At 32.6% G+C, this 24,788-nt stretch overlaps 2 protein-coding genes across 2 annotated transcripts; one reads left to right on the forward strand and one right to left on the reverse strand.

Moving 5' to 3' along the window:
• Window positions 1-940: 940 nt before the first annotated feature.
• Window positions 941-8,108, reverse strand: LOC146540390 (apoptosis-inducing factor 3). The gene is made up of 4 exons (XM_085206511.1): window positions 7,973-8,108; window positions 7,677-7,751; window positions 7,198-7,532; window positions 941-2,690 (listed from the first exon to the last, which is right to left on the reverse strand). The coding sequence occupies exons 1-4, from the start codon at window positions 8,055-8,057 to the stop codon at window positions 1,392-1,394; spliced, it is 1,794 nt and encodes a 597-aa protein (XP_085062637.1). The 5' UTR covers window positions 8,058-8,108; the 3' UTR covers window positions 941-1,391.
• Window positions 8,109-8,571: 463 nt separating this feature from the next.
• Window positions 8,572-24,088, forward strand: Osbp (oxysterol binding protein). Its single transcript, XM_085206476.1, has 11 exons — window positions 8,572-8,837; window positions 9,601-9,789; window positions 10,232-10,505; window positions 10,862-11,030; window positions 14,283-14,404; window positions 15,317-15,394; window positions 16,291-16,398; window positions 17,711-17,831; window positions 19,382-19,568; window positions 21,020-21,107; window positions 21,361-24,088. Exons 1-11 carry the CDS (start codon window positions 8,695-8,697, stop codon window positions 22,216-22,218), a joined length of 2,337 nt encoding a protein of 778 aa, XP_085062602.1. The 5' UTR covers window positions 8,572-8,694; the 3' UTR covers window positions 22,219-24,088.
• Window positions 24,089-24,788: the final 700 nt, after the last annotated feature.

The raw sequence follows: 24,788 nt of genomic DNA on the forward strand, positions 1-24,788 counted from the left end.
ATTTTTCCATAATGGTATTAATCCTTATCCTTTAAAATACTTCATTAATTTTCTACGTTAAACGAAGATAAAATTTGCTTTTTACACTTTTTCGAAATTGCGAATAGTTTTACAGAAAAACGCATTTAATTGTTGACACATCCCGCCGTTGACACATCAGCTGTATGTTACTCAAGTTTCACTTATCCCTTACTCTCAGCATATGTTTTTCATTTTAATAAGTATTTTAGAAGTTGTTACAATATCAAAAAATCCTAGCTGCGAAACGGCTCGCCACTCGCCATGCGTCCGCCGCGCCCGCCTGCCTTACACGCATCGGTGGTTCAGTGGTAGAATGCTCGCCTGCCACGCGGGCGGCCCGGGTTTGATTCCTGGCCGATGCATTCTCTTTAATTTTCCTCACAGGCAGCCACGTAGTGCTTGCTTTTCATCAGGGACAGAATAACCTCTTCAGCATTAACCACAAGCTCGAAAAAAAAACCCGCCTGACTTTATAGCAACGAAGATTTAGATGCGTTTGCACGTATTGGATAATTCGAGTTGAATGTATTATTTCAGCGCGATATATTTGGTTTCATATTTTTTGTAGTAGTTATTACTAATAACTTATTAGTAGTAGTAGTAGTAGGTTATTTTTTATAATTTCTTCCGTTTAAAAATAGTCATTTAACTATCTAAAAATAGTCATTTAAATATATTTTAATAAGTACTTGAAAAGATTAGTAGCACAGATTTATAATTACGGTACCTACTAAAAAATCCTTGCTGTGTAAAACAATTGGAAAATCCTTATTGAAACTAAAAAAATGCGGGTTGCATTAGGGTTTAATTAATGTTCACATTATCTTAAGTGCTTTGCAAACATACATTATATGAATAATCCAGTAGTAAAAGCGGGCGAAGCCGCAAGAGGGTCGCTAGTATAAAATAATACAAGATATGAATTTAAACAATTCTTTAATGTTTGAAGCACATGCTTCAATGAGTTTATATTATTAGAACAATCAGTTGTGTATTAGAAGTCAGTCACATTTTATGTTTTTCTGATTGTTTGAGAGGAATAGTAATTTTCAGTAAACTTTTTAATTGTATCTAAAAAGTTTTCTTTACAATATTTACTTTTGTAATATATTTTTATCAAGATAAGTATAAAGCCGCAAATATAAGCTTTTAAAGCATTCAAATTATTTACTTACAGTAAAAAAATAAAGGCATCAATATTTAACAATCACAATAACAGACATTGTTTTTTATGATATTTGAATTATACTTAACATTACACATGAAATCTATTACATAGTTTATATTATAATATTAAATATATAATAACAAAGCATACATTTATACAAACATACTGGTTAATACTGGTTTTGTACATATTTCAAAAATTCTTAATTTATAGATTTTACCCACGCAAACGGATCATTTTTTAGGTCCTTCCTATGCAATGTCTTACCCTGATAGAGAAGTTCCGCAAATTGCGAAACCACTGGATCTCTCATACAAGACGCAACGGAAATAACTTTGTCTGCTTCGTTGAAGAAAAATACGACGAATTTCAATGCTGGTACATCGCCTTCGATGTGGAAACTGACAGGTTTACCGCAACCGGCGTAACGAATTGATTTACCAAATACCATTGTCCAGAAATATGGGACAGTTCTTAAAAGTGTCTCTTTTTGCAATATATTTTTCGCGGCGACGAGGCCGTGATACTGTGCTAAACCCACGTGGCCAATTGTCATTTGTTCATTTCCAAGAGCAAAGACAGGAGCATGAGCTATGTCGCCACCAGCATATATATTTTTTATATTCGTTTCCAATTTATCATTTACACCCACAGCACCATTAGGGGTCAGAGAAATACCGCTATCTCTTAAGAAATCTGTATAGAATGTCGTTCCCACACCCAAAATTAACATATCAGCAGGAAGTGTGGTACCATTGGTTAGTTCTACTGATTTGATTATTCCATTATCGCCGTTGCATTTCGATATTGTGGTTTCAAAATGGAATGTAACACCGTTATCTTCGAAAAGTTTTTGTAGACTCTGACCTATTTCTTTGCCGAATATTTGACCAAGTGGTGCAGTGTCCTTTCCTACTACAGTCATAGATTTGGATTTCGTAACACACGACGAGGCCGCTTCAAGTCCGATGAAACTTAACCCCAAAACGACTACATTTTTGTCTTTCTCTGAACCCAAAGTATTAAGAATATTAATCGAATCATCAAAATTCCTAACTGTGTAAATATTTTTAAGATCTATTCCTGGAATACTTGGAACGCGCGGTTTGGAACCAGTGGCGAGATAAAGAGCATTGAAGGAAAGCTTCGAGCCGTTACTAAGTTCCAATGATTTACCATCAGTATCTACTTTGACTACTTCTATGCCTTTAAGTATGTCGATTTTTGCATCTTTGTAATATTGCGCGGACCTGGCCTGAAGTTTTTCAATATCTGTAGCAGTACCGATTTTGGACACTTTGATTCTATCGTATGGCAGATAATTTTCTTTGGCGACCAGAGTTATGCGTCCTTTGAACCCTTCGCTTCGCAATGTCTCAGCGCAAGTGGCGCCAGACGGCCCGCCGCCGACTATTACAACTGCTGAATCTTCACAAGATGAAACTATACCCATGTCCTTTGTCCTCTTGTTGGATTTCAAATCGCTTATTTTTGCTCGCACCTAGAAATAAAGAAAAAAATATTTTTAAACATTAGACAATAATACCTACTTATGATAAAATGTACTAATAGGTACTTTAAGTAAAGCTGGGTGTATTATAATTTTTAATATGGCAAATTAAAAGTAACGTTGAGGCCGTCGTTGCCCAGTTGCATACGAATTTGACTGTAAGGCGACGATTGTAAGTTTGATCCCCACTCGAAGGAATGAATTATTATTTATTAATATTTTCATTTCTTCGCTTAAAGCCAAAAAGGCGAGCGTTGAGTTGCCTCGAAAAAGTCGACGAAAAGAGGAGAACAGAGTGTGTTAACACTAGGTTCCCTCTACCTTCCCTGCTGTATGCGGGATAAAGCGTGAAGCTATTTTTTTATTTTAAAAGTAACGGTAAAGTCAACGCCGTCGTGACGCAGTCGGGAACTGTTTGACTAGATTCATCGCGATAGTGACATCGATTCCCATTCAAGGGTCAATTTGATATCTTTGATAAGTTGACAACGCAAGTCAAAAGGGGGGTGAAAATATTCACTAAAATAATATATTTTCTTGCTTTATTTATTTTTTGTAAGTTTTAATAAATATATTATTTTCTGAGTGTTTTTACAACAAAATAAATTGTTATCACTGCCTACTTACTTATTTTTAAGTTATCATATCAAAAATGTGTACCATTTACGTAGTTTAATTTAGCCCAGTTCGAAATAATTGGAATCGTCATCGTACAAAAATGCGGCAAGTTTATTAAACGCTTGGAGCATTCAATATCTAGATGCCAAACGTTCCGATAAATTCAGTTCTTATAAACAACGCGAACGACCTACCCATTTTAGTTTATCTATCTATCTATCTATACTAATACAATAAAGCGGACGAGTTTGTTTGTTTAAACGATTTACATTTTTTTTTTGTATGAAAGCTACATACAGGCTATAATAACATACAATTTTGTTAACTTTTAATAACGAAATAACAATAATAATGAACGCCATCGAATCGCCACAATAAGGCATTTTGTGACAAAAATTAATGAAAATTCCAAGGTTAAATATTTCACCTTTTTTTATTAAGATATTGAAACTTGAATCTGCGAAAACAACTTGAACGCGTGAAGATTATTTATCATCAAGGAAATTTTATGAACATAAGCTTTGGCTATTATAGCACATACATTTAGATAAAATTTAAAATGAAAGCTATGTTTACGGCCGCAAGCCTAGTATCGAGTCGTAATAAAACACGACAGTATTTCAGATTAGTAAAGAAATAATTGTGTGGTTCAAGCGGGCGAAGCCGCATGGGCTCGGTGGTCCATAACAAATAAGTATTACATGCATTATGAAATTTGAAATTTTTTATCGGTTTAAGTATCTGCCCGATTAGAAATTTTCCAAATTACTAACAATTTATATAGAAAAAAGAAATGTCTCATTATATTTTATATTTGTTGAATAAATAATATAGATATGATATGATACCTTGCATCATCTTCTAGATATTTTTCCTTATCATAATTGTTAATTTATTTGTTAATGACACACTAATGATTTAATAAGATCAAAAGATATATATGTTATCACTTATCTTACGTAACGTGTGGAAAATTATATCCATTAAGAAGTCGTAATTTCTCAGAGCTTATTGCATGTACATAAATAATTTACTATTATATAAATAATATTATACGTCTATTATTAAATCAAATTAATATTTATAATAAATTTATTTAATTAAAGATGATATTTCGTTCTTTTGCTGCAATAATGACGTAATTACATTTTTTTTTTCAATTAAAGACTAATTACATATTTTTATTCAGGTTTATAAAAACTTTGCAAAAAAAATGTTTTTATCAAGTATTCTTTTAACATAAATTATTTAAGTTATTCGAATTTGGAGTAAGCACTATCTCAAGGATTTGTTCAATGAAACTAGCAGCCTAGCGTAAGCGACAATAAGTGATTATCGAATATTTCTTTGTATTAATCCCTCTCTAAAAGGAGAATTGGCAGACCAAAACGGAGATGGCGGGACGAGCTGGACCATTATAGGCCTGACTGGTGCTCAATAGCACTAAATAGACCGGAATGGAAGAAGTGGAGAGAGGCCTTTGCCCAACAATGGGATGATGTAGGCTAGGGAAAAAAAAAAATAAATTAATCCCTCTGCCTACCCTGCTGTTTGCGAGTCACAGCGTGAAGCAGATATAGATATAATTAATTAATTTGTTGACTAAGTTATGGTCTTATGGAAAGAAATTTTCTTCGGAAACACACCTAATTACGTAATACTTAAAATTAAATGTTCTACATAAATTTATAAACTCTTTAAGGTCTCTATGACCTCAGTACGTAAAAGGTTGTTCCAATAGCGAGGTCAATCTCAATCTGATTAAAAAGTCTATAAAAAATATTCTATTGCTTGAATATTACTTTATTATATAGAGTTAAATTGATTGTCATAATATGTATGCGTGTGTTTTTAAAAATAAATTAAGAACGAAATGTATCAAAACATTAAAAATTATGGTATTAATTAATAAAAAAAAATTCTCGCAATAAATATAAGTAGGTCAATGAATAAAAGTACTTGAACATAAGAAATTATTATCAAATTTTTGCACTTATAAAATAGATACATACGATAACACTGTACTAAATGAAAACAATTTAGTTAGTATTTTTACATTTTTGTCTGCTGCTCTTGAATGGACAGATACGCCTTGAAAATATTACGTCACGTATAAAAATGGTTGCAATTGACAAATTTATTAAAAAAATTTCGGCGTTTTCTATATAATTAATAAAAAGAAAAATATATATGTTTTTTTAATAGCGCAATGATAATCTATGGGAAGGCGGCTCTACTTTATCTAAATAGATACCATGAATAAGTTGTACTAGAAAAACTAATTACCAATTTCATTTTTCAAGGAAAACTAGTGTTATGAAACCGATAACATATATTTATATATTTGTAGCAAGGTTATATGGTGCAAAAACAATGTGTTAGACTTATTACTCACATACGACATATTAGTCACATACAAATTACGCACGATTTGCTTCGATTGTATACAACAAGCTATAACAATGTTAGTCGATGTTTTTAAATAGAATTTTAGTAATCATTTATGGCTTTAAATATTTATATCTACATATTTTTATGTTTCATAGAATTAAGTAATCGAAAGTATCAAGAAACAGAACACACGCGAACCAAATTAAATTTTGCCTCATATACTTAAGTAGGAAAGTATTCAAATATTATTATTACATTTTTAATTTAACTGTATAGTGAAATACGTATTTTTTCCCCCTTTTTTTGCGTGCATATATGTCGGAACTAAATAACGATTGTCATACTATTCCAAAAACATATATAACCAAACAAAGAAAATTTCTATAATATTACACACAAGGTTACCACAGCAAAGAAATGAAAATATTAAATAATGGGATATTTGATTCTTGAATGGGATTCATGCCCACAGCCTTTCAGGTCTACCGTTACACTTTATACGCCAGCGCTACGGTTGGAATTGTCGGTACAGCTGGAATTGTTGTCGTAAATTAATAAAAAATAGATAAGATATAATACCAGAATAAGTTAAAATACCATTAGTTAATTTTACATAATTACAGGGGCCGTCGCGGCGCAGAGGCAAAAGGGTGTGACTGTAACGCGATGGTTGTGGGTTCGGTCTCCACTCGAGGAAGTGAAATATTTATTTACGTTTATATTATTTCTTCGCTCTGATGTCGAGGCAAAGCGCGGCGTTGAGTTCTGCCACTCAACAAGCAATGCCTCCAGAATTCAGCAGAAAGTGGGGAATGGAGTGTCTTTAACACTAGGTTCCCTCTGCCTACCCTGCTGTGTGCGGGATACAGCGTGAAGCTGATTTAATTTTTTAATTTAATAATTACAAATTTATTGATATTATGAAAGATAATTTTTAATACACTTTTATTAACTTCAGTCATATGTATATATGTATGTGTGTTGTTTGTAACAGAAACTTTTAACATAATTTTGACTAACATTGAAATCTACTTACTCACAAATGACAATATGTAATATAAAATTAAATAAAAAGTAAAAATACATATATTTTTAATTCAGTTAAGACTAAAGTAAAAAAAGAGTGGGGTATATGGTATCAATAAATTAATTAAAAGGCTTTTTTTTACACAATTGTTAAATCAAATAAAAATCACTTTTTGTTTTTCGCTATTATTCATTGATTGTGTGAATTCTAAATGCTAAATGAGGAAAAATCTCTAATTAATTTTAAGATAATTCTACAAATATAAAGAAAAAGTTCCATTTATTTTTCTTATTTTATGTCTGCAAAGCAAGCAAAGCAAAGTAGCATAGCAAAGTAGAAAGAAATCTAACATTAAGACAATCTATTCTCTTTTCTTTGGTCAAAATTAATAAAATATATATCAATAAGTTAATATATTATAAAGTTTATTTAACAACATAAGAAAAAAATTAAGAGTCTTACCTTGACTTCTCCTTTTTTCGACACTGTAACTTGATAACATGGTAATGAATCAAATCCTGGAAAATCTTCAATGTCACCTGTTTTCAAATTGAAGCAAGCACCATGCCAAGGACATCTTACTCTTCCATCTCCCAATGCTCCCGATACCAGGGGAGCCCCATAATGAGTACACTTTGTTCCAACTGCATTAAATTCTCCATTTTGTTTCACTAGTAAAACTTTGCCTTCTTCTCCTATTTCAAATACTTTCATCTCATTTTCCTTTAAATCATTTACTTTACACACAACAGACTCCACATATTGAGAATTCGAGTCTGTACGAGATATAGTTTCACCTGAAATTAATAGAAGAAATATGAACACAAAAAAGTAAATTAAAGACAAAATATAAAATCTCATGATGCATTTTAAATTTTTTTTAAATGTGCATGATCGAAACTTATTTAAAATAATATGTTTAAGTAAAAAATAATACATACGACTTCCAGAACTAGTCTTTGGTTGTTCACTATTAGGAGAATAAGATCTAGAGTACGAGCTGCCCATTTTTGAACCTGTAAATTAATAAATATAAGTGACCTAAATACTAACTATGCACAGATGGAGATTTTCGAAGAAAAAAAACTAATTAGCAGATTTTATATAGCAGCTAAACAGTAATCATTGTAAATTTAACCTCAAATAATACTTTAATATATTTAAGGAACAAATTGTATTCCGTTTGGAAGCAATTAAAGAATTTAATAAAATAAAATACATAAAGAGAATGGACAACCTTGAACAACCCGCTTCACGACTTTATTCAAATTCCGACAGCTGTTGAATAAAAACATTACTTCACGATTTGAAGTTGTACACATCACAGATTAAAGAAGCTTATCTATATTCTATACTACGGTACTATATATAATCTTTATTATATTTTTATTATTCATAATTTTAATTATTCAGCGTAATACCTCTATGAACATAAGCTGTTATTTTTAATAAAATCGTTTAAAATTATCGATATACTTTAATGCTTTTTTATTATGCACTAATATAAACAAACTTACAAATTTGAATTGTCTCTTGTATAAAAATGAGAATGAAAGAGAAGAGAACTTTTGAGAATTTTAAAAAATAAATTGTTGCAATGCAATTAACCAAACGCTATATATAAAGGTGTTATCAAATTTGTACATTAAATCAGTAATTGTTTGTTTCTTAATACGATATTATAATTTACTTTTAATATAATGTTGAAAAGTTATTTCTAATACTAGATATTAGATATTACAACTTTTAATATGGATGTGCGAAATTCTGAACTTCTTATCTATATTTATTTATATTGTATGTACGGTATTATTATTTTAGTTGTGATATAAATAAAAAATTGGCAACACAACTACATAAGTACGTACTTTTGATTATGGTGGTTGATGAACGTGGCTTAGTCGGTATTCGATGTATTATGGTTTTCTTATCTTCGTAAACTAAATATATAAGCAAAAAATGTCCGACGTAATTGTACCTAAAGGTCAACCTGTTCCTGGTGAACCAGAAAAAAAGGGCTGGCTTTTTAAGTGGACAAACTACCTCAAAGGATACCAACGAAGATGGTTCGTGTTGTCAAATGGATTATTATCATATTACAGGTGAATTTTAATAATATTTGTAAAGCTATTGGATAATAAATTATAAGGTTCTCAATTACAGCTTTTATCATATTATACAGTGTTTTATATCTTCAAATATATTCAATGGAAACTAAACAAATTTAGTTTTCATATTTACATAATAATTGTTTTTATATTTGTATTTATTGTGGACATTAAATTGTTCTTGAATTTCTTAATTTGCGATGGATTGTAACAGATAATATTAAGAAATATAACTAAATAACATTAATGTAATTTTGATGATATCATTCTACTTTACATATGTTTTTTTAATATTAAAATCATAATATATAATTAGTTTAGTTCTTTTACATATTTTGTTTAAATGTGATGTAAAGTGAACAACAACTATTTTTTTAAAACAATTAGCCTCTACTACTCTACTTAATGTTACCAATCATTAATTATCAATTATATATTGTTTTTTTTTTAAATTAATCTTCTCTTACAAATATTTTTTATTTTTTTACTGGAATTTAGTTTCTTATCATCAAACACTGACATTTTATAGAAATTTCTTGAGGTACTGCATAATGCATATTGAGTGGAGCAGAGCAAGGAACTGAAAATATTATACAATTTACTACTCAATTGGGAAAAGAAACCATAAATGACATGTCTACAATTATGCTACTGTGCCTCCTCCTTTGCATTATGTGTGTGTTCTGCGGATATATTTAGAATCGAATTTCTATTATTAAAATATAAATATTGAAAATATAAAGTTTTTTTCTTTTAGAAATCAAGCAGAAATGGCGCACACATGTCGTGGCACAATATCATTATTAGGTGCTTTGATCCACACAGCAGATTCCTGCACATTTGTAATAAGTAATGGAGGAACTCAAACTTTTCACATAAGAGCACATGATGAAGTGGAACGGCAGAGCTGGGTCACTGCATTAGAATTAGCCAAAGCAAAGGCAATGTGAGTCACAAATTTAATAAATTATATAATATATTATTTTTGTCTTTGGAGCTTACTATACACTCCATTCTCTACTTCTTAACCTCACACTTATCATGCCGGAGCAGAAAATAATTTCTTAACCAGAGTGGAAATTTAATAAATACCATAAAAAACCATAACATTTATTATTTATTTATTCTCCAACCACTAAGCCACCATCACCTTGTCATTTATTTCAAAATAATTAATATGATTTAAAAATTATTATACATAGTTGAAAATATTAAATGAAAGCTAATTTTTTAAGTAAACCACAACAATCTTACAAAAAGTAAAGTTACATGATATGTTCAATACAAGTTTTCAAAATAGTGTTAAATTTATTTGCGGTTGTGGGCACAAGGGGGTGACTGTAATGCGGCTTATGTACATATAAGGTTGTTTTTATATTTTAATGTAGTCGCGCACAAGAATCCGATGATGATGAAGATCAAATGTCATCTGGTCAAGCTGTTGTCGGAGGGACAGATGGTGAAGGCGAAGATGCAGGAGGTATAGCCCGAGAGCTGGCAGCTAGATTCCATGACTTAAGAACATGTTCAGAACTTGTGGCAAGACATGGGGCAGCTTTACAAAGGTCTCTGGTGGACTTGGAGATACCTCCAACTGACACAACTAAACAAGTTTCCGAACGAGCAACTTTGTTCAGGATATCATGTAATGCTATGATGAATGTAAGTGCTATTTAGATTTAATTACGATGTACTAAAACAACTTTAATGTAATTATAATTATTGAAATTATGCGATAATAAACAATATTCTTCCTCATCCCACTGACAGTGTGGACTGGAGTGTTATAACACAAGGCTGCTATAAGGCAGGGTGCAATGTGAAGCTGAAAAAAAATTAAATAAAAGATTAGCCTCTTCTATGATTGTTTTAAAGTAAAGGTGTATTTTACAAGTTTAGATTTCCAAGAAAGAATATTCTATAGATGGAAAGATGTGTGATTTTTTTATTTCAATATTTAAAAAAATTTTAGTAGTACAGATAGGATATAATATATGAATATAGTATATTGTACACAGGCATGTTCAGAGTTTATGAGTGCAGCGGCAGCGTCGAGTGCGCGCATGAATCGTGCGTTACAACATGAACGCGATCAGAAAATGAGATTACAAGAGGTAGTGGAACAGCTCGCACGACAACACGACAATTTGGAGAAAACTGTCACTGCCAGGAGTACACCGCATACAGGTCAGTAATTGTATAATAAAGTGATATCAAACCTATTTTATAAAATTGTCAGTTCAATCGCAAACTTGTAATTAACTACTATAAAAACACAATTTTGTTATTATATGGATAAGAGAAATAAAAAACACTTAAATTTTAAATTTTGCTATATCAACTAATATATACAGAGTATGTTGATGAGATGATACTTTGCTTATAAGACTGTATGCAGTATGAGGTTATATCATGATGGCTGTTATTTCATCAACTTTGCCAGGAATTTTAACATGTTTTTTTTTATATTTTGAACTAATAATTATAGTTTCGTATTGCTTATTACGTAAGCTACCTTAATTTTACATTTTAAGATAAATACGAAATTAAAAATTGTAAATAGGGGTACATACATTAAAAAATATTATATACTAGATTCAATGTCGAGTTGGACAAACTAACAAGGAATATATAGAAAGCCAAAATAGTGTGTTTATAATTCGTTATCTAAAGTTGAAGTGCATTCAACAAAATTAAGAGTTAAAAGAACCAGCTTATTTATAATTTCAACCATATTAATCTAGTATAAATTACTTAGCTAATGTTATATTAACAGATATACACACATTATTAGAAAATATTTGTATAATTTTAGATCTAGCACACTTTATAATCTTTATTTAATTATTATAACAACTTAAAAATTAAGCATAATAAATATAAATTTGTGATTTATTAAATTCTAATTGCACAATATAATTGAGTTATGTTAACCTTTTAAGCAATATTTTTTTATATATATTTTTTTAATTATTTAGGTTTAGTTAAGACTTAATTATTTAGGTTTAGTTATAACTTTTAAGTTTATATCGTTCAATCGTCCGTTCTTTTTTTTTTTCATTTACTATGGTAATACCAAAGTTGTGTAAAAACTATCAACTTTATATAATTTTTAAAAAAATAATAACGAAAGAATAATTTTTGACATAGTTTTATATTATTTAGACTAAGAAAAATATTTTTTGTTTACTTTATTTAATATATACAATTGAATAAGTCAGAATACTTATCTATGCAGCTTAGCAGTAACGAAACGTTAAGAGGATAAGTTGACGCATGACTGAATGACGGCGACGCTGGTGACGGATAATCGGAAATAGATGGGCGACTTGTTAAATTGAGATTTCAAACCAATATATTTTGTTTGTTTTAATGTGATTCCATTAAAATTAAAAGTGTTCTATATAAAATTATAAAAATGAAGGTTGACAATTAAGTACTCAATTCATTTCGGTACGTAATACCGCAATGATTTACAATTTATTTAATTTTACATTTCACGACTTTTGGCAAATTCAAGGTTGTCTTCTATAACAAAAGTATTGCAAATAGTTATACGTTGCGGGTTGTTGCGTCTTCACTTATCTAATTATCATATGTTTGGTACCAAGCGTTGTCTTTTGGCAATGCAGTCGGCGGTGGCGTGCTAGCGTTTGTGTCGTATTGTTATACATTTCGTGAAATAAGTGTATTGTGATCTTGGCCTTGTGTATTTAGTCGCTTCAATAAAATATAATACTTTAGGTTATTTTGCAATGACAAATGCGTAATTCTGCAATATAAAGTAGACGTCATGGGCGGTAAGTGAATAACAAAACAATGAGGAAAATTAGTGATAGATTATGTTTTGTTTGCAAACCATAAGCACAAAACGATGTATGTGAACATTTCCGTACTGGAACCTCATTAATTGTTAGCATTTGCAAGGCTAATTCGCTGTTAGTGTCTTGATTTTGCTAGAGGTATGGAATAAAAGCCTTTATAATTTGAGATAGTTATAATGAATTTGCAAAATACCTCTTTCAAATGTGTTACATATAAGGTACTGTTCATGAAATAAAAAGGTACCCTGTAAATAATATTAATTATCATTTTGTTTAATTTTAAATAATGTTGTTGGTCTTGTAGGTTTACAAAATCATTATTGACATAAGAAGAAATGACCAGTTTTTTTCAATGGTGTATTAATTACCTGTATGAAATATTTTATCCATCAAGAACTACTCAAAGTGATGTACCCACTGCTTTTAATAATTCATGCTTTTCATTAACACCTTTGTAATCATTTATTAGCCTGTATAAATGTTGAAAATATTTTTAAAGTATACTATGTCAAAGTTCACTTCACTGAATAATTATAAAAGTAATGATTTTATTCTAAATTGATATACAATACTATTAGAACTTTCTATTTTAATGTTTGAGCTTAATATTAAAAAAAAAGTATTTCACATTGGTACATAATATATATAACTTTATTTTATTATCACAATCCTAATATTCATATTTAAAATATGCAAATATCATTAAATATAGATATCCTTAGAATTTTCATTAAAACATTTTCTTTCTGTAAATGGTACAGTAAGTTAAAATGAGTAAGTTGTAGTAAGCCAATATATTTATCTTGAAGTGTTAATGTTCTATAATGACATAAATATTGACATAACATGGCTGTTTATCATTAAGTAATGTTGTTTATCTATCCAATTACTTTAGTGTCATTTATAAATGATGGAGCTAATTTAAATACAATACTTTGGACCTTTAGTTAAAGTTAACTTTCATTTAACACTAAGCATGTCATACTTAATTATTGATGTTTTAAACACACAAGTCCACAGGCAGGACTGAAAGATATTTTTTAGAAAATATAAAATTTTATTATATTGAGACTCATACCCACGCCAGATGAATGCTTTCTAAAAGGCATTTGGTCAAATTCAAATTGTAATTTTTTTATACAATTTCTAAAAAATAGCTAAAAAATTATGTGGATAGGAAGTGTTGAATGCTTGGATTGCTTTATTCTACCCACACATTCAGATAGCGCTTGTCAATCAATGTTAAATGTTATATGTTAATTGATATAAAGTTTCGTTTTCATTATAGAAATATCTAAATCAGTGTATAGACTGTTGCAACTCTGCAGTAAAGCATATGACTCGAGAATACTGTGGGTTCGATTCCTACTTGGGATATGACTTTATTTTATTTACTCACTCTGGTAATAAGACAAGAAAAGTTTAAGTTCTGCCATTAAACTAGCAATGTCTTTTATTTTTCTATCTATGAAATTCAGTGTGAAGCTAAAAGAGAATAATTTATTAACCTAGCCAGAGAGATATAATATACTGGGCTTTCAGATTATGTAGATATATATTTATACAAACAATATCAACATTACAATTTAGTAAATCTTAAGTTTTAAATCAACAGGTGGGAACGGATCCGGCCAAGGTAATGATACGGAGGATGAAGATCATGAGTTCTTTGATGCCATGGAAGAGGGTGTCTCCTCTGCTATGGATGACAAGACTTCATTTGTAATTAAAGTGCCTGTAAGTTATTACTTGTGCAAAATGTAATTTGGAATATTTTTCTTTATTTAAAATGGTCATATCTTTATCTTAATATAACTATTAAAAGAAGGTATATAGGTCGTGTATATAATAAAATTCCACAGTGTATTCTAGATTTGCCACTTCCAAAATTTAAAATGTCAGTAAAAAAAATTCTGACAAGTAAAGCTTATTACACTGTTCAAGAATACTTTGAAGACAAACATGTATGGAATTAATGTCTATTGAATGTAATGCAGGATGGCTGCCAGCTAATGTAATAGATTGTACCATTGATTTTGAAAAGAGCAACTGTTGAGTTTCTTACCGGCTCTTCTCAGCAGAACTGCCTTCCGAACCGGTGGCAGCTTTTTGTTCATATGTTCATACGACGATTCAAAAGTGCTTATTATAAGTAAAGAATATTTTGAATTTGAAGGCTGTCGTGGCGCTGTGGCAAAAGCGTGTGACTGTAACGCGATGGATGTGAGTTCAATTCCCACTCTGTAGAATGAATAATTAGTTATTAATATTTTCATTTCTTTGATTTGTCACCAAGGTAAAATCAATACCTAAAATATTTGGCGGAAAGTGAGAAACAGAGTGTCTTTGCCTACCCTGGTATACGTGGATGGCAGAGTGAAGCTGGAAAAAAAATCTCAGTAAATTGTTGTGATAGATTTGGAATGTGTAGATTGTTAATATGTTGATTATAAATTCGTTTTATTTTGTGTGGTTATAAATATTTGAAATTCAAATTTTCTTTGTACTCGATTTCAAATCAGAAAATTGTATCAGAAAAAATGTAGAAGGTACTTTTTAAGAAATACATAAAAAGTTCAGAAAGTTATTAAATGTTTTAAATTGTCTATTAGGATTTATTATTATTGTCAATGTATATTTCTTTGGCAGGTAAATAGAAAAAACAAAGTGAAAAGTGGGGAAAGCTCGGATGAATCAGAGGGTGAAACTGTGACTGAAACACAACAGGTTGGTAATGTTTTAGTTTCACTTTTATAATTGCATTTGTGGCCCACTTGGAGAATATATATTTTTTTTTTCTTAAATAAATATTTACCGATATATTTTAAATGGTATTTATGTCACTGTAATATAAATTAATTAGCTTTGCGAAATATCTTTATTTATACAATGTTTTTTTTTTATTTTACCTTTCCCAAAAATATGATATACGATCATAACTTTGCTATTAATGTTGTAAGTAAGCGCGCGGCCTTGAATTTTACCACTCAAAGGCGGAAAGTTCAGAAACGGTGTGTTCTAACGCTAGGTACTACGCTAGTAACGTCTCGATGTGCCCTGCCATACTTCTGTAACAGCTTCATAATATAGAACTAAAGCAAGCTAAACATACAGATGTAACGAGGTAAAAGAGTTTTTATCAGCTTGTGCCGGACAGTTTATTATCGAAGGCTATATTACATCACGATAGTTTAATTAAGGCCAGTCGTGATGCAAGGGCACAAGCGTGTGACTGTAAACGCGACGGGGTGTGGGTTCGAATCTCACATTAATATTTTTTCGCTCTGGTAACGAGGCACAGCGCGCTGAACAGGCAAAGCCTCCTGAATTCGGGGGAGTGCCTTAACACTAGGTTCCCTCTGCCTTCGTTGCTACGTGCGGGATACAGCGTAAAGAAAAAAATAAACATAATCATCAAAAATAATCGTGTCGATAACCCACTACACCTGCAATTAGAATTACCTCGGCACGTAATATATGTCGCAACTCTTATATATTTTCATTATTTTAGAAATTTTTGACCGCGCGGGCAAAACGGGAATTAATGGGTGATAAAGCGTGAAGCTGAAAAAAAAAACATGTTCTTAATGACTATCAATCACAATGTAATTATAATTTTGTAGGTGATATTTGTGGAAGATAAAGAGAGAGCAGAGAGTGCGATGGGCGGCGCGGAGGCGGCCGCCGTCGACAACGCGGTGGACAAGGAGCAACCTGACATTAAAATATGGGTAAGTTGACCATACTTAATGAAGCATATATAGTTATTTTTTCCTGATCTTCTGTTAATGTTTTGCGGCGTTGAGTTCCGCCACTCAACACGCAATATGGACAGTGGAGTATCTTAACACTAGGTTCCCTTTGCGTAGCCTCTGTATGCAAGATACAGTGTGAAGGTCATTTATTTATTTTATTTATTATCTAGTGTTGAATACAAATATGTAATATATTCGAAACAATTCTTATTTTTTTAGAAGTAAAAAAGTTTATTTAAATTATTTGGTTCTATTATAATAATAATGGTTAAGTAATACTATGATAAAAAAGTCATAAATGTGAATCGTTTATTTTACATTTAAAGTAAAAACTAAAAGTTTTTACTTTAAATGTAATATTAATTATAATAAATATAGTTAATATAATATTAATTATTATTAATATTTGACATACATTCATTTCATTTGTTTTCATTTAATTTGTCAGTATATTGTGTTGTTATTATAACTGTGGCAATAAACGAAAGGTTGTAATGTTAGAAGGTCGATCTTCTGACTCTATAATGATATTCTAATGTGCTCTTTTGTTTGCATCATTAAAATATCATTAACACTTTAATGAACAGTTACTTGTATTAATCGTTTTACTATATCAAACATTTAAACAACGAAATTTGAGAAATTTCAAGTCAAAGTAGTGTAACGTCTGTACAGGGGTGACATACTTTTGAAACTTTAAAATGGTATTTTTTTTTTTGTTGTGAACAATTTTGAATTTGAAGCTGTATAGAAATATATATGATATCATAAATATTTTTTTTGTATTACGGAAGCTTTATATTATTAATTTTGAATATTTTTTTAATATGAAGTTTCATAAACGGTAGTTACTCATCAATATTTAAACTTAAGTGGCAAAAGACGTGTTTGTTATTTTTATATTAATTTGTCTTCCGCATGATGCGATGTAAATGCTATTGTTACAATGGAAATTATTGAAAGGCGGAACCCAATGCTACATTGTCTAAAAACATGGAAAATGATTTAAAGTGGTGTAGTTGAAAAGTGTCTGTTGCACTCTGGTCGTGGCTTCGATGTTCACTTCGAGAGATGGGTGTATTTCAATTCATTTTACTAGTATGATTAACCAAAACGATATTTGAATGGCCGCACGCACAATGTCTCTTATCCATGCGGAAAATAGTACGAAATTTTAAGAAGATCGAGTTCGAGTCCTACTTAATTTTTTTTAATACGTTTTCTAAAAATATTTTTCTACCTTTAGTATGGCATAGCGTTTTAAAACATAATATAAATATAAACGCAGCCGCACGTGTCGGAGGCGGACCCGCGCGCTGGCGCGGTGGAAGGCCATCCGCGGCGCACGCGCGTGCCCGACAAGCCCAACTACCCGCTCTCGCTGTGGTCCATCATGAAGAACTGCATCGGTGAGTTGTGTGTTTGCTTTTAGAAAAAAATACCGGTCAACCGCGAGTCAGGCTTTTTCTGTAATTCAAGCTTAGCTGACTTGAACTAGCGGCCCTAGTACAAAATATATTTGGCGTAATGAAATCAAAACTTAAAGTATTTTTTTAACATAACGCTATATCCCGCGCATAGCAGGGTAGGCAGAGGGAACCTGATAAAATAATTTATATTCTCATTTCTTCGCTCTGATGACAAGGCAAACCGCAGCATTGGATTCCGCTACTGAACACTCAATACTTTCAGAATTCGGCGGAAAGTGGGAAACGGGAACGGAGTGTCTTAACACTAGTTTCCCTCTATGTGCGAGATAGAATTATATGGAAACATGATATAATATATTGAAATAACGACATTTTTTCAATCAACTATCTAATTTCGATTGCTTAAAAAACGTTTGTCAAATACGATATGTAGGTCACGATACGATGTACGTATGACCTGTTGCGTTGATTGTGTCAGGCCGTAGAAACTGACCTACTGTAACATTCCATATTAAATATTCACGGCTTTCATTTTGAAACTATTTCAATGTTCTTTATATGATATAGTTTTAATATTTTTAAAATATTATTACACACTTATAGCGAAACCTGCGTCTTTTGGACTTTTTTGCCAAGAGGCGTGGGCTCAAATCCTGCTACATTCAAAATTTTTATACATTTTTTTTTACAAGAAATATTTATGTTTACATATTTTACTGGTATAATTTTGTTACGTATTTGCACCAAAATGAGTCAGAAATATTAACAGATATAAGGATCTGTCTTATCTTCATTTGGCTTATTATTGCCGCTATACAGGGGTTTTAGATTTTATATGACATTCACAGTCTTGTTTACTTTGTGGTTTTCATTTTCTAAGTGTAATGTCATTAAATGTATATTTTATATAAGTTTCTGTCGATAACTATTTAAATATTTATTATGTTTTTTTGTCGTTTTTATACTCTTCCTTTTCTTCTTAATGTGTAATTGTGCACAATAAAGTGTAAATAAATAAATAAATAAATATATTCGGAAGTTTTGACGGAAAGTTGTATGAGTTTAATAATCTATGGCCAGATAATGAGGCCAGTCGTGGCGCGCAGGGGCACAAAGTAAACGAGACAGATTGTGGGCTCGATTCCCACTCGCGGCAATGAAATATTTAATATTTCCATTTTCTTCACTCTGTTGTTGACATTACAGCGCTGCGTTAAGTTCCGCAACTCAACACGCTACAAAATGAAAAAAAAAAAATTTAAGTTGTTCATAAAAACAGACAACAGTAAAATTGTATTTTCTATGATAAGGCGATAACCTCTCAATGATGTTCTATTATCGTTACTCATTTCTGGTACATTAATCTTTGTTTCCTGTTTGCCTTGAAATATTCTGTTTGTTTTTTATTTTTATAAAATTTAATAAATCTAAATAAGGACAAGATCAATTTATATTTAGTTTTGTAATTATTTATTCTCTCTGTATAAATAGTTATTATTTGCTCTCTGTATAAATAAACAATATTCCAGGCAAGGAGTTATCCAAAATCCCGATCCCGGTGAACTTCAGCGAGCCCCTATCCATGCTGCAACGGCTGACGGAGGACTACGAGTACTCCTCGATCCTGGACCAGGCGGCCACCTGCAGCGACCCCGCGCAGCAGTTGGCCTACGTCGCGGCCTTCACAGTGTCCTCCTACGCCACTACGGCTTGCAGGTTGGTTAGACTGATGGTTCACGAAGTATCCCGCATCTTGCACGATGGATGGGGGGGGAACATAGTGTTAGGACACTCCATTCCCCGCTTTTCACTGAAATTTCGGAGTATTGCGTGTTGATGGTGGAATTCAACGCCGCGCTTTTCGAAATATTCATTATTAATAATTGATTCCTTCGATTCAGAATAGTACCCACAACCGTTGCGTATACAGTCACACGCTTATGTCACTGCGCCACGCCGGCATCAACAGATGATTTTATATCTAACAGCAAGGTTAAAGTTTTATAGATATTTTTATCAATTTTTTCACATTTTCATTTCGCATAGCAAGGGTAGGTAAAGGGAATCTAGGGTTAACACACCTCGTGCAACAACACAGTGTTTGATAAACGCGAAAGCTGTGGATTCGATTCACTCCAAGACAAAGCACGGCATTAAGTTATAGTGTTTGCCACGCAACATCCCGATAATTAAGTGAAAATTCGGGATCATAGTGTCTGAACACTAGTTTTCCTCTGCTTGCCCTGCGGGATACAGCGTGAAGCAAAAAAAAGTAAACGAGAGCTAAATATATCCAAATGTCATTCCATATATAAATCTATAAAGTTTATATATGGAATGTCAATGCTCAATAACATTTAAAAGCATATTAAGTGCTGTGATTGTCTCAACGAGACGGTCGCGCCCTCGCCCCCTTGACCTCTATATAATAATATGTCTTCTGGACATGTGGACATCAATTGACGGAATTATGAAATATAAGTGTTCTATAAATATAGTAGTTACCATTGACGTTGTTCTCACTTAGAAGTTCCGCCTCCAGAATTCGGCGGTCAGGAACAGAAGTGTATTAATGGTATCGAAGTTTTTTAAAACAGGTCCCCTTGTACGCTCTGTTAGGCTGTATGTGATGATTGTTAATTCGTTTCCGAGATATAGTACGAGATTTTAAGAAGATCGAGTTCGAGTCCTACATATTTTTTTTAATACCTTTACTTTAATACTGTATTATATTAAAACATTTAATCTATACATATAAATTCAAGTGTGTGTCTGATTTCAAAACAAGTTTTTTTTAAAGTGCATATGTATTATTGTTTATCGTATAACAGATTGAATAACTATACTACTTTAGCACCTTATCACCGTAAGGTTAACTTTACTGTTATACACAAATTTAACTGAAATAGTACGCAGTTTACCTCGCGTAAATCCGAATTCCGGTACTTAAATAACCAATGATAATAAAAATGAGGAATGTCGTTTTTATGTAAAGGCGGCATCTGTGGTGACACACAGATGATTTCATCATTTACTATAAAAAAGAACAATAATTTTTAATAAAAGATAAAGGATGCATGGATTTTGGTCGCTGAACAAATGAATTTTACATGCTTTAAATGTAAATTAGTTTGTAATAAAAAGGAATTTATCATTTGTTTTTTCAGGACGACTAAACCCTTTAACCCTCTATTGGGTGAAACATATGAATGTGATCGTATGGCTGATCTTGGGTGGCGGTCCATATCTGAACAGGTATTCTTTTACACTTTTTTTATGTTTCATAATCATATTAAAGTTGATGTATTGTAATGATAGAAATTAATAGTTGTAGTTTAAGCTTTTGCTTAATGAAGGTATTATCAGATTTACTTAGTATGATTTTGGATACTGTTATCTCAATGTTTGGATACTGTTATCTCAATGTTTGGATACTGTTATCTCAATTGAAGATCTATATTGCAAATAAATAATTAAAGGGTTCAAAAAACTTAAAATTGTTTGCCAGGTGTCGCACCACCCGCCCATGGTGGCGCAGTTCTGCGAGGGCGTGTCGGGCTGGCAGTGCTGGCAGGAGTTCACCATGACCACCAAGTTCCGCGGCAAGTACCTGCAGGTGATCCCGCTGGGCGCCGCCTACGCGCACTTCACGGCCAGCGGCAACAAGTACACCTGGCGCAAGGTCACCACCACTGTGCACAACATTATCGTGGGCCGCCTCTGGGTCGACAACCACGGTGACATGGACATCGCGGGCGAGGCGGGCCCCGCGGCCGGCTACGTGGCGCACCTCAAGTACCTGCCCTACGGCTACTTTAGCAAGGACGCGCAGCGCAAGGTGACCGGCGTGGTGAAGGACCCTGCTGGCGTGCCACGCTACGTGTTGCAGGGCCACTGGGACGGCCGCGTGGAGCTCGCGCCTGTAACCTCCGCCTCGCCTGACAACACCGTGTGCAAGACCGGCAAGTTCGTTCCCGCCTGGAGCCGCGTGCCCGCGCCGCCCGACAGTGAGCGCTGGTACAACTTCACGCTGCTGGCCGCGCAGCTCAACGAGCCCGAGCCCGATGTGGCGCCCACGGACAGCCGGCGCCGCCCCGACCAGCGCCTCATGGAGGAGGGCCGTTGGGACGACGCCAACGCCGAGAAGCTGCGCCTCGAGGACAAGCAGCGCCTCGCGCGCCGCGGCCTGGAGGCGGCAGCAGAAGCGGCGGCAGCGCGCGCGCAACCGCCGCCCGCACCCCCCGCGCCCGCTTGGTTCGCGCGCGTCGCCGCCCCCGGCCAACCGCGCCTGCGCCACCTGTACCAGCATCGCTACTGGGACTGCAAGAAGCGCCAGGACTGGAGTGACTGCCCCGACATCTTCTAGTGCCGCCGTCGTTTCAATTGAGCCAACTATATTTTTTTACGATATATGTATGTATTCCATTGTTGATACGATTTCAGCGAAACACTCGTCGGACATAAACATTTTTGTTGTGTTAGTTTCAATATTTATTTTTGTACAGTTCATTCTTTTGTTGTAACTTTTTTGTTATTATGGATTGCGTCTGTACACACGCTACTTGGCTTGTAAGGCCTAAATTTATGTTGCTGACCGTGCACAGTTTCCACATTACAATTTTGAAAATTACAACGAAATTTAAATGTATTATCAACAAACCGTTGTTTTTATATGAATTCTTTTTTTTAGAATAATATTGTAAATAATTTTGAAGACTGGGGATGAAATTGCGTGCGTACGACCTTAGCCTTGTGACGTTTGTTCCATACATCTTTGTGATTTTCCATACGACATACGTTCATTACAATCAATTCTTGCTATAATCCGTAATAACATTGTAAAATACTGAATAAAAATTCAATATTGATAGAGAATTATAAAACATTTTTACTATTTTTTGATTGACATTGATCGTATGTCGTGTCGTACGACATGTGACGGCCATATGGAAGATCACTTGTTTCTATTTAGAATTAATAAAACAAAGTATTTAACGTCTTAAGCTTATATTTGAACTTAGTAACAGTGTAAAGTTTTATCAGGTGCTATTTCATTTTAAATAGCATGCTCGTCACGCTTCCTTTATTAGATATTATAGTTAATAATATAATAATAAATAATAATAATAGTTAGCACCGACGGGTAAGTAGGTTTCGGTAGCGTCATCCGACTACAATAGACGTGTTGGGACATGTTTAAAAACTTTGAGGTGACTGTAAAAATGAGAAATAAATCAAATAACTCCAATTGCATCCATTATAAAGATACTTTTATATTTACTTGATAGGTTCGAATATTTTTTTGTAAAATATATATTATGACGTTCCATTTTTTTTATCACGCTACAAATCGCTTGTTCTCTCACAATTGAAGCCTCGCGATTGGTGGGACGCGTTTTTTTGTAAGCTACCGTATTTTAATATGACATCAATTGGATTACGACTTAACGATTTGGACTGGATTTTTTTTATCTAGACCATCTTTTTTATACGACAGATCCGAGACGAAAAGAAATTGCTCTTGCGTAAAAAAGGATAAGGTTAGTTTATTCGTGGCAAATGTTTAAATTAATTATTATTATTAAAGCTGTTAGAACAGTGGAGTATATCGAGCGGTGTTGCCAGATTTTGTCATGTGGGTTGAATGAATACAGGGGTTTTTAAACGTTTTAAGTAAAACAATATATTTATTTATTTATTCAATTATTCTTTGATAGATAAGCTATATAAAATGTTTTCTTCTTTAATCGAAAAACGTCTATACTTAAAGCTCTAAATAGCTATATGTTTTACTCCGTATGTACAGAATGTTATGTCATTATAGTCTATATCACTAAAATGTGAGTAACTAATTTAAAAAAATAAATTAATCAAAAAATTGAAATAAACGAAAAAAGTGGGACTATGGCTGTTCCGATCCGGACATTTAATTTTCGCCAAAAAATCGTCTGGCAACACTGATTTCGAGCCTCGCTCGTGTCCGCAATGCCTTAACGTAGGAGCAATTGTTTATCTTAAGTGTTGAAAGTGCGCCCGAGTCGACGTCAGTCAGCCGTCGACGATGCAGACTCGACGATGTTTTTAGAATATTTTGTATGTAAGATCTATTCAAATTGTACATTTTCAAGGGGATGTAAGATAATTTGTTAATATTTTATTATAATAGAAAATATTTGAATACAAAGCCATAACATCTGTATCATGTTGATTATAAAATTAAAATATGTCGCAGAGAAGTGTTGCCTGTTATTTGTTACCTGTTGCCTTGTTGTCCTGTCAGATTTTGAATCGATTACTTGAATGTGAAAAATAAAGATTAAAAAAAACACAAATAGCGCATTTCAGTTTTTTATTTGACATGTATATTGAAACTTATACAGGCTGGACGTGTCAGCGCTCTTTTTACTGGAACAGCATATGGGGTAAAATATTTCAAACCCATACCTAAAGAAATTAAACAAAAAGCCTCAACAGTTTGGACGTAGGATTTTTTTTCATTTCACGATGTTTATCCATATGCAATTACGCATAGATACCAATAACATAAACGCTACTGCAAAAAATACTACTTAAAGTTAAATAACTTTGAACTTTATCGCCAATAGCTACGACTCTATTTTGGAATGAGGCGTGTACCGCGGAGTCCCTTTGATAGGCTGCGTGTATCGTTCTTAACAAAGGGCGTTTTATTTTACGACGATAATTTTATTATTTATTTTGTTTAAAAACCTTTTCATTTTTGGAAAAAAAAATAATTGTATAACGCGTTTATGAAGTAGTTAAAACTGGTTTCATTTAAAGTTGCGCTGACAAAAACACTGTATACTGTCAGTGTATTTCAATCCAGTTTGTAGAAGTTACAGTACTAATCAAATATTCTTCAAAAAAATCGAGACAAGGCTCTCTTTTACGGTAAATAAGTAATTATGTATATAT

This window comes from Heliconius melpomene, chromosome 2 (genome assembly GCF_056956725.1).
Source record: "Heliconius melpomene rosina isolate 202511_hmr_F chromosome 2, ASM5695672v1, whole genome shotgun sequence".
Lineage (NCBI taxonomy): Eukaryota > Metazoa > Arthropoda > Insecta > Lepidoptera > Nymphalidae > Heliconius > Heliconius melpomene.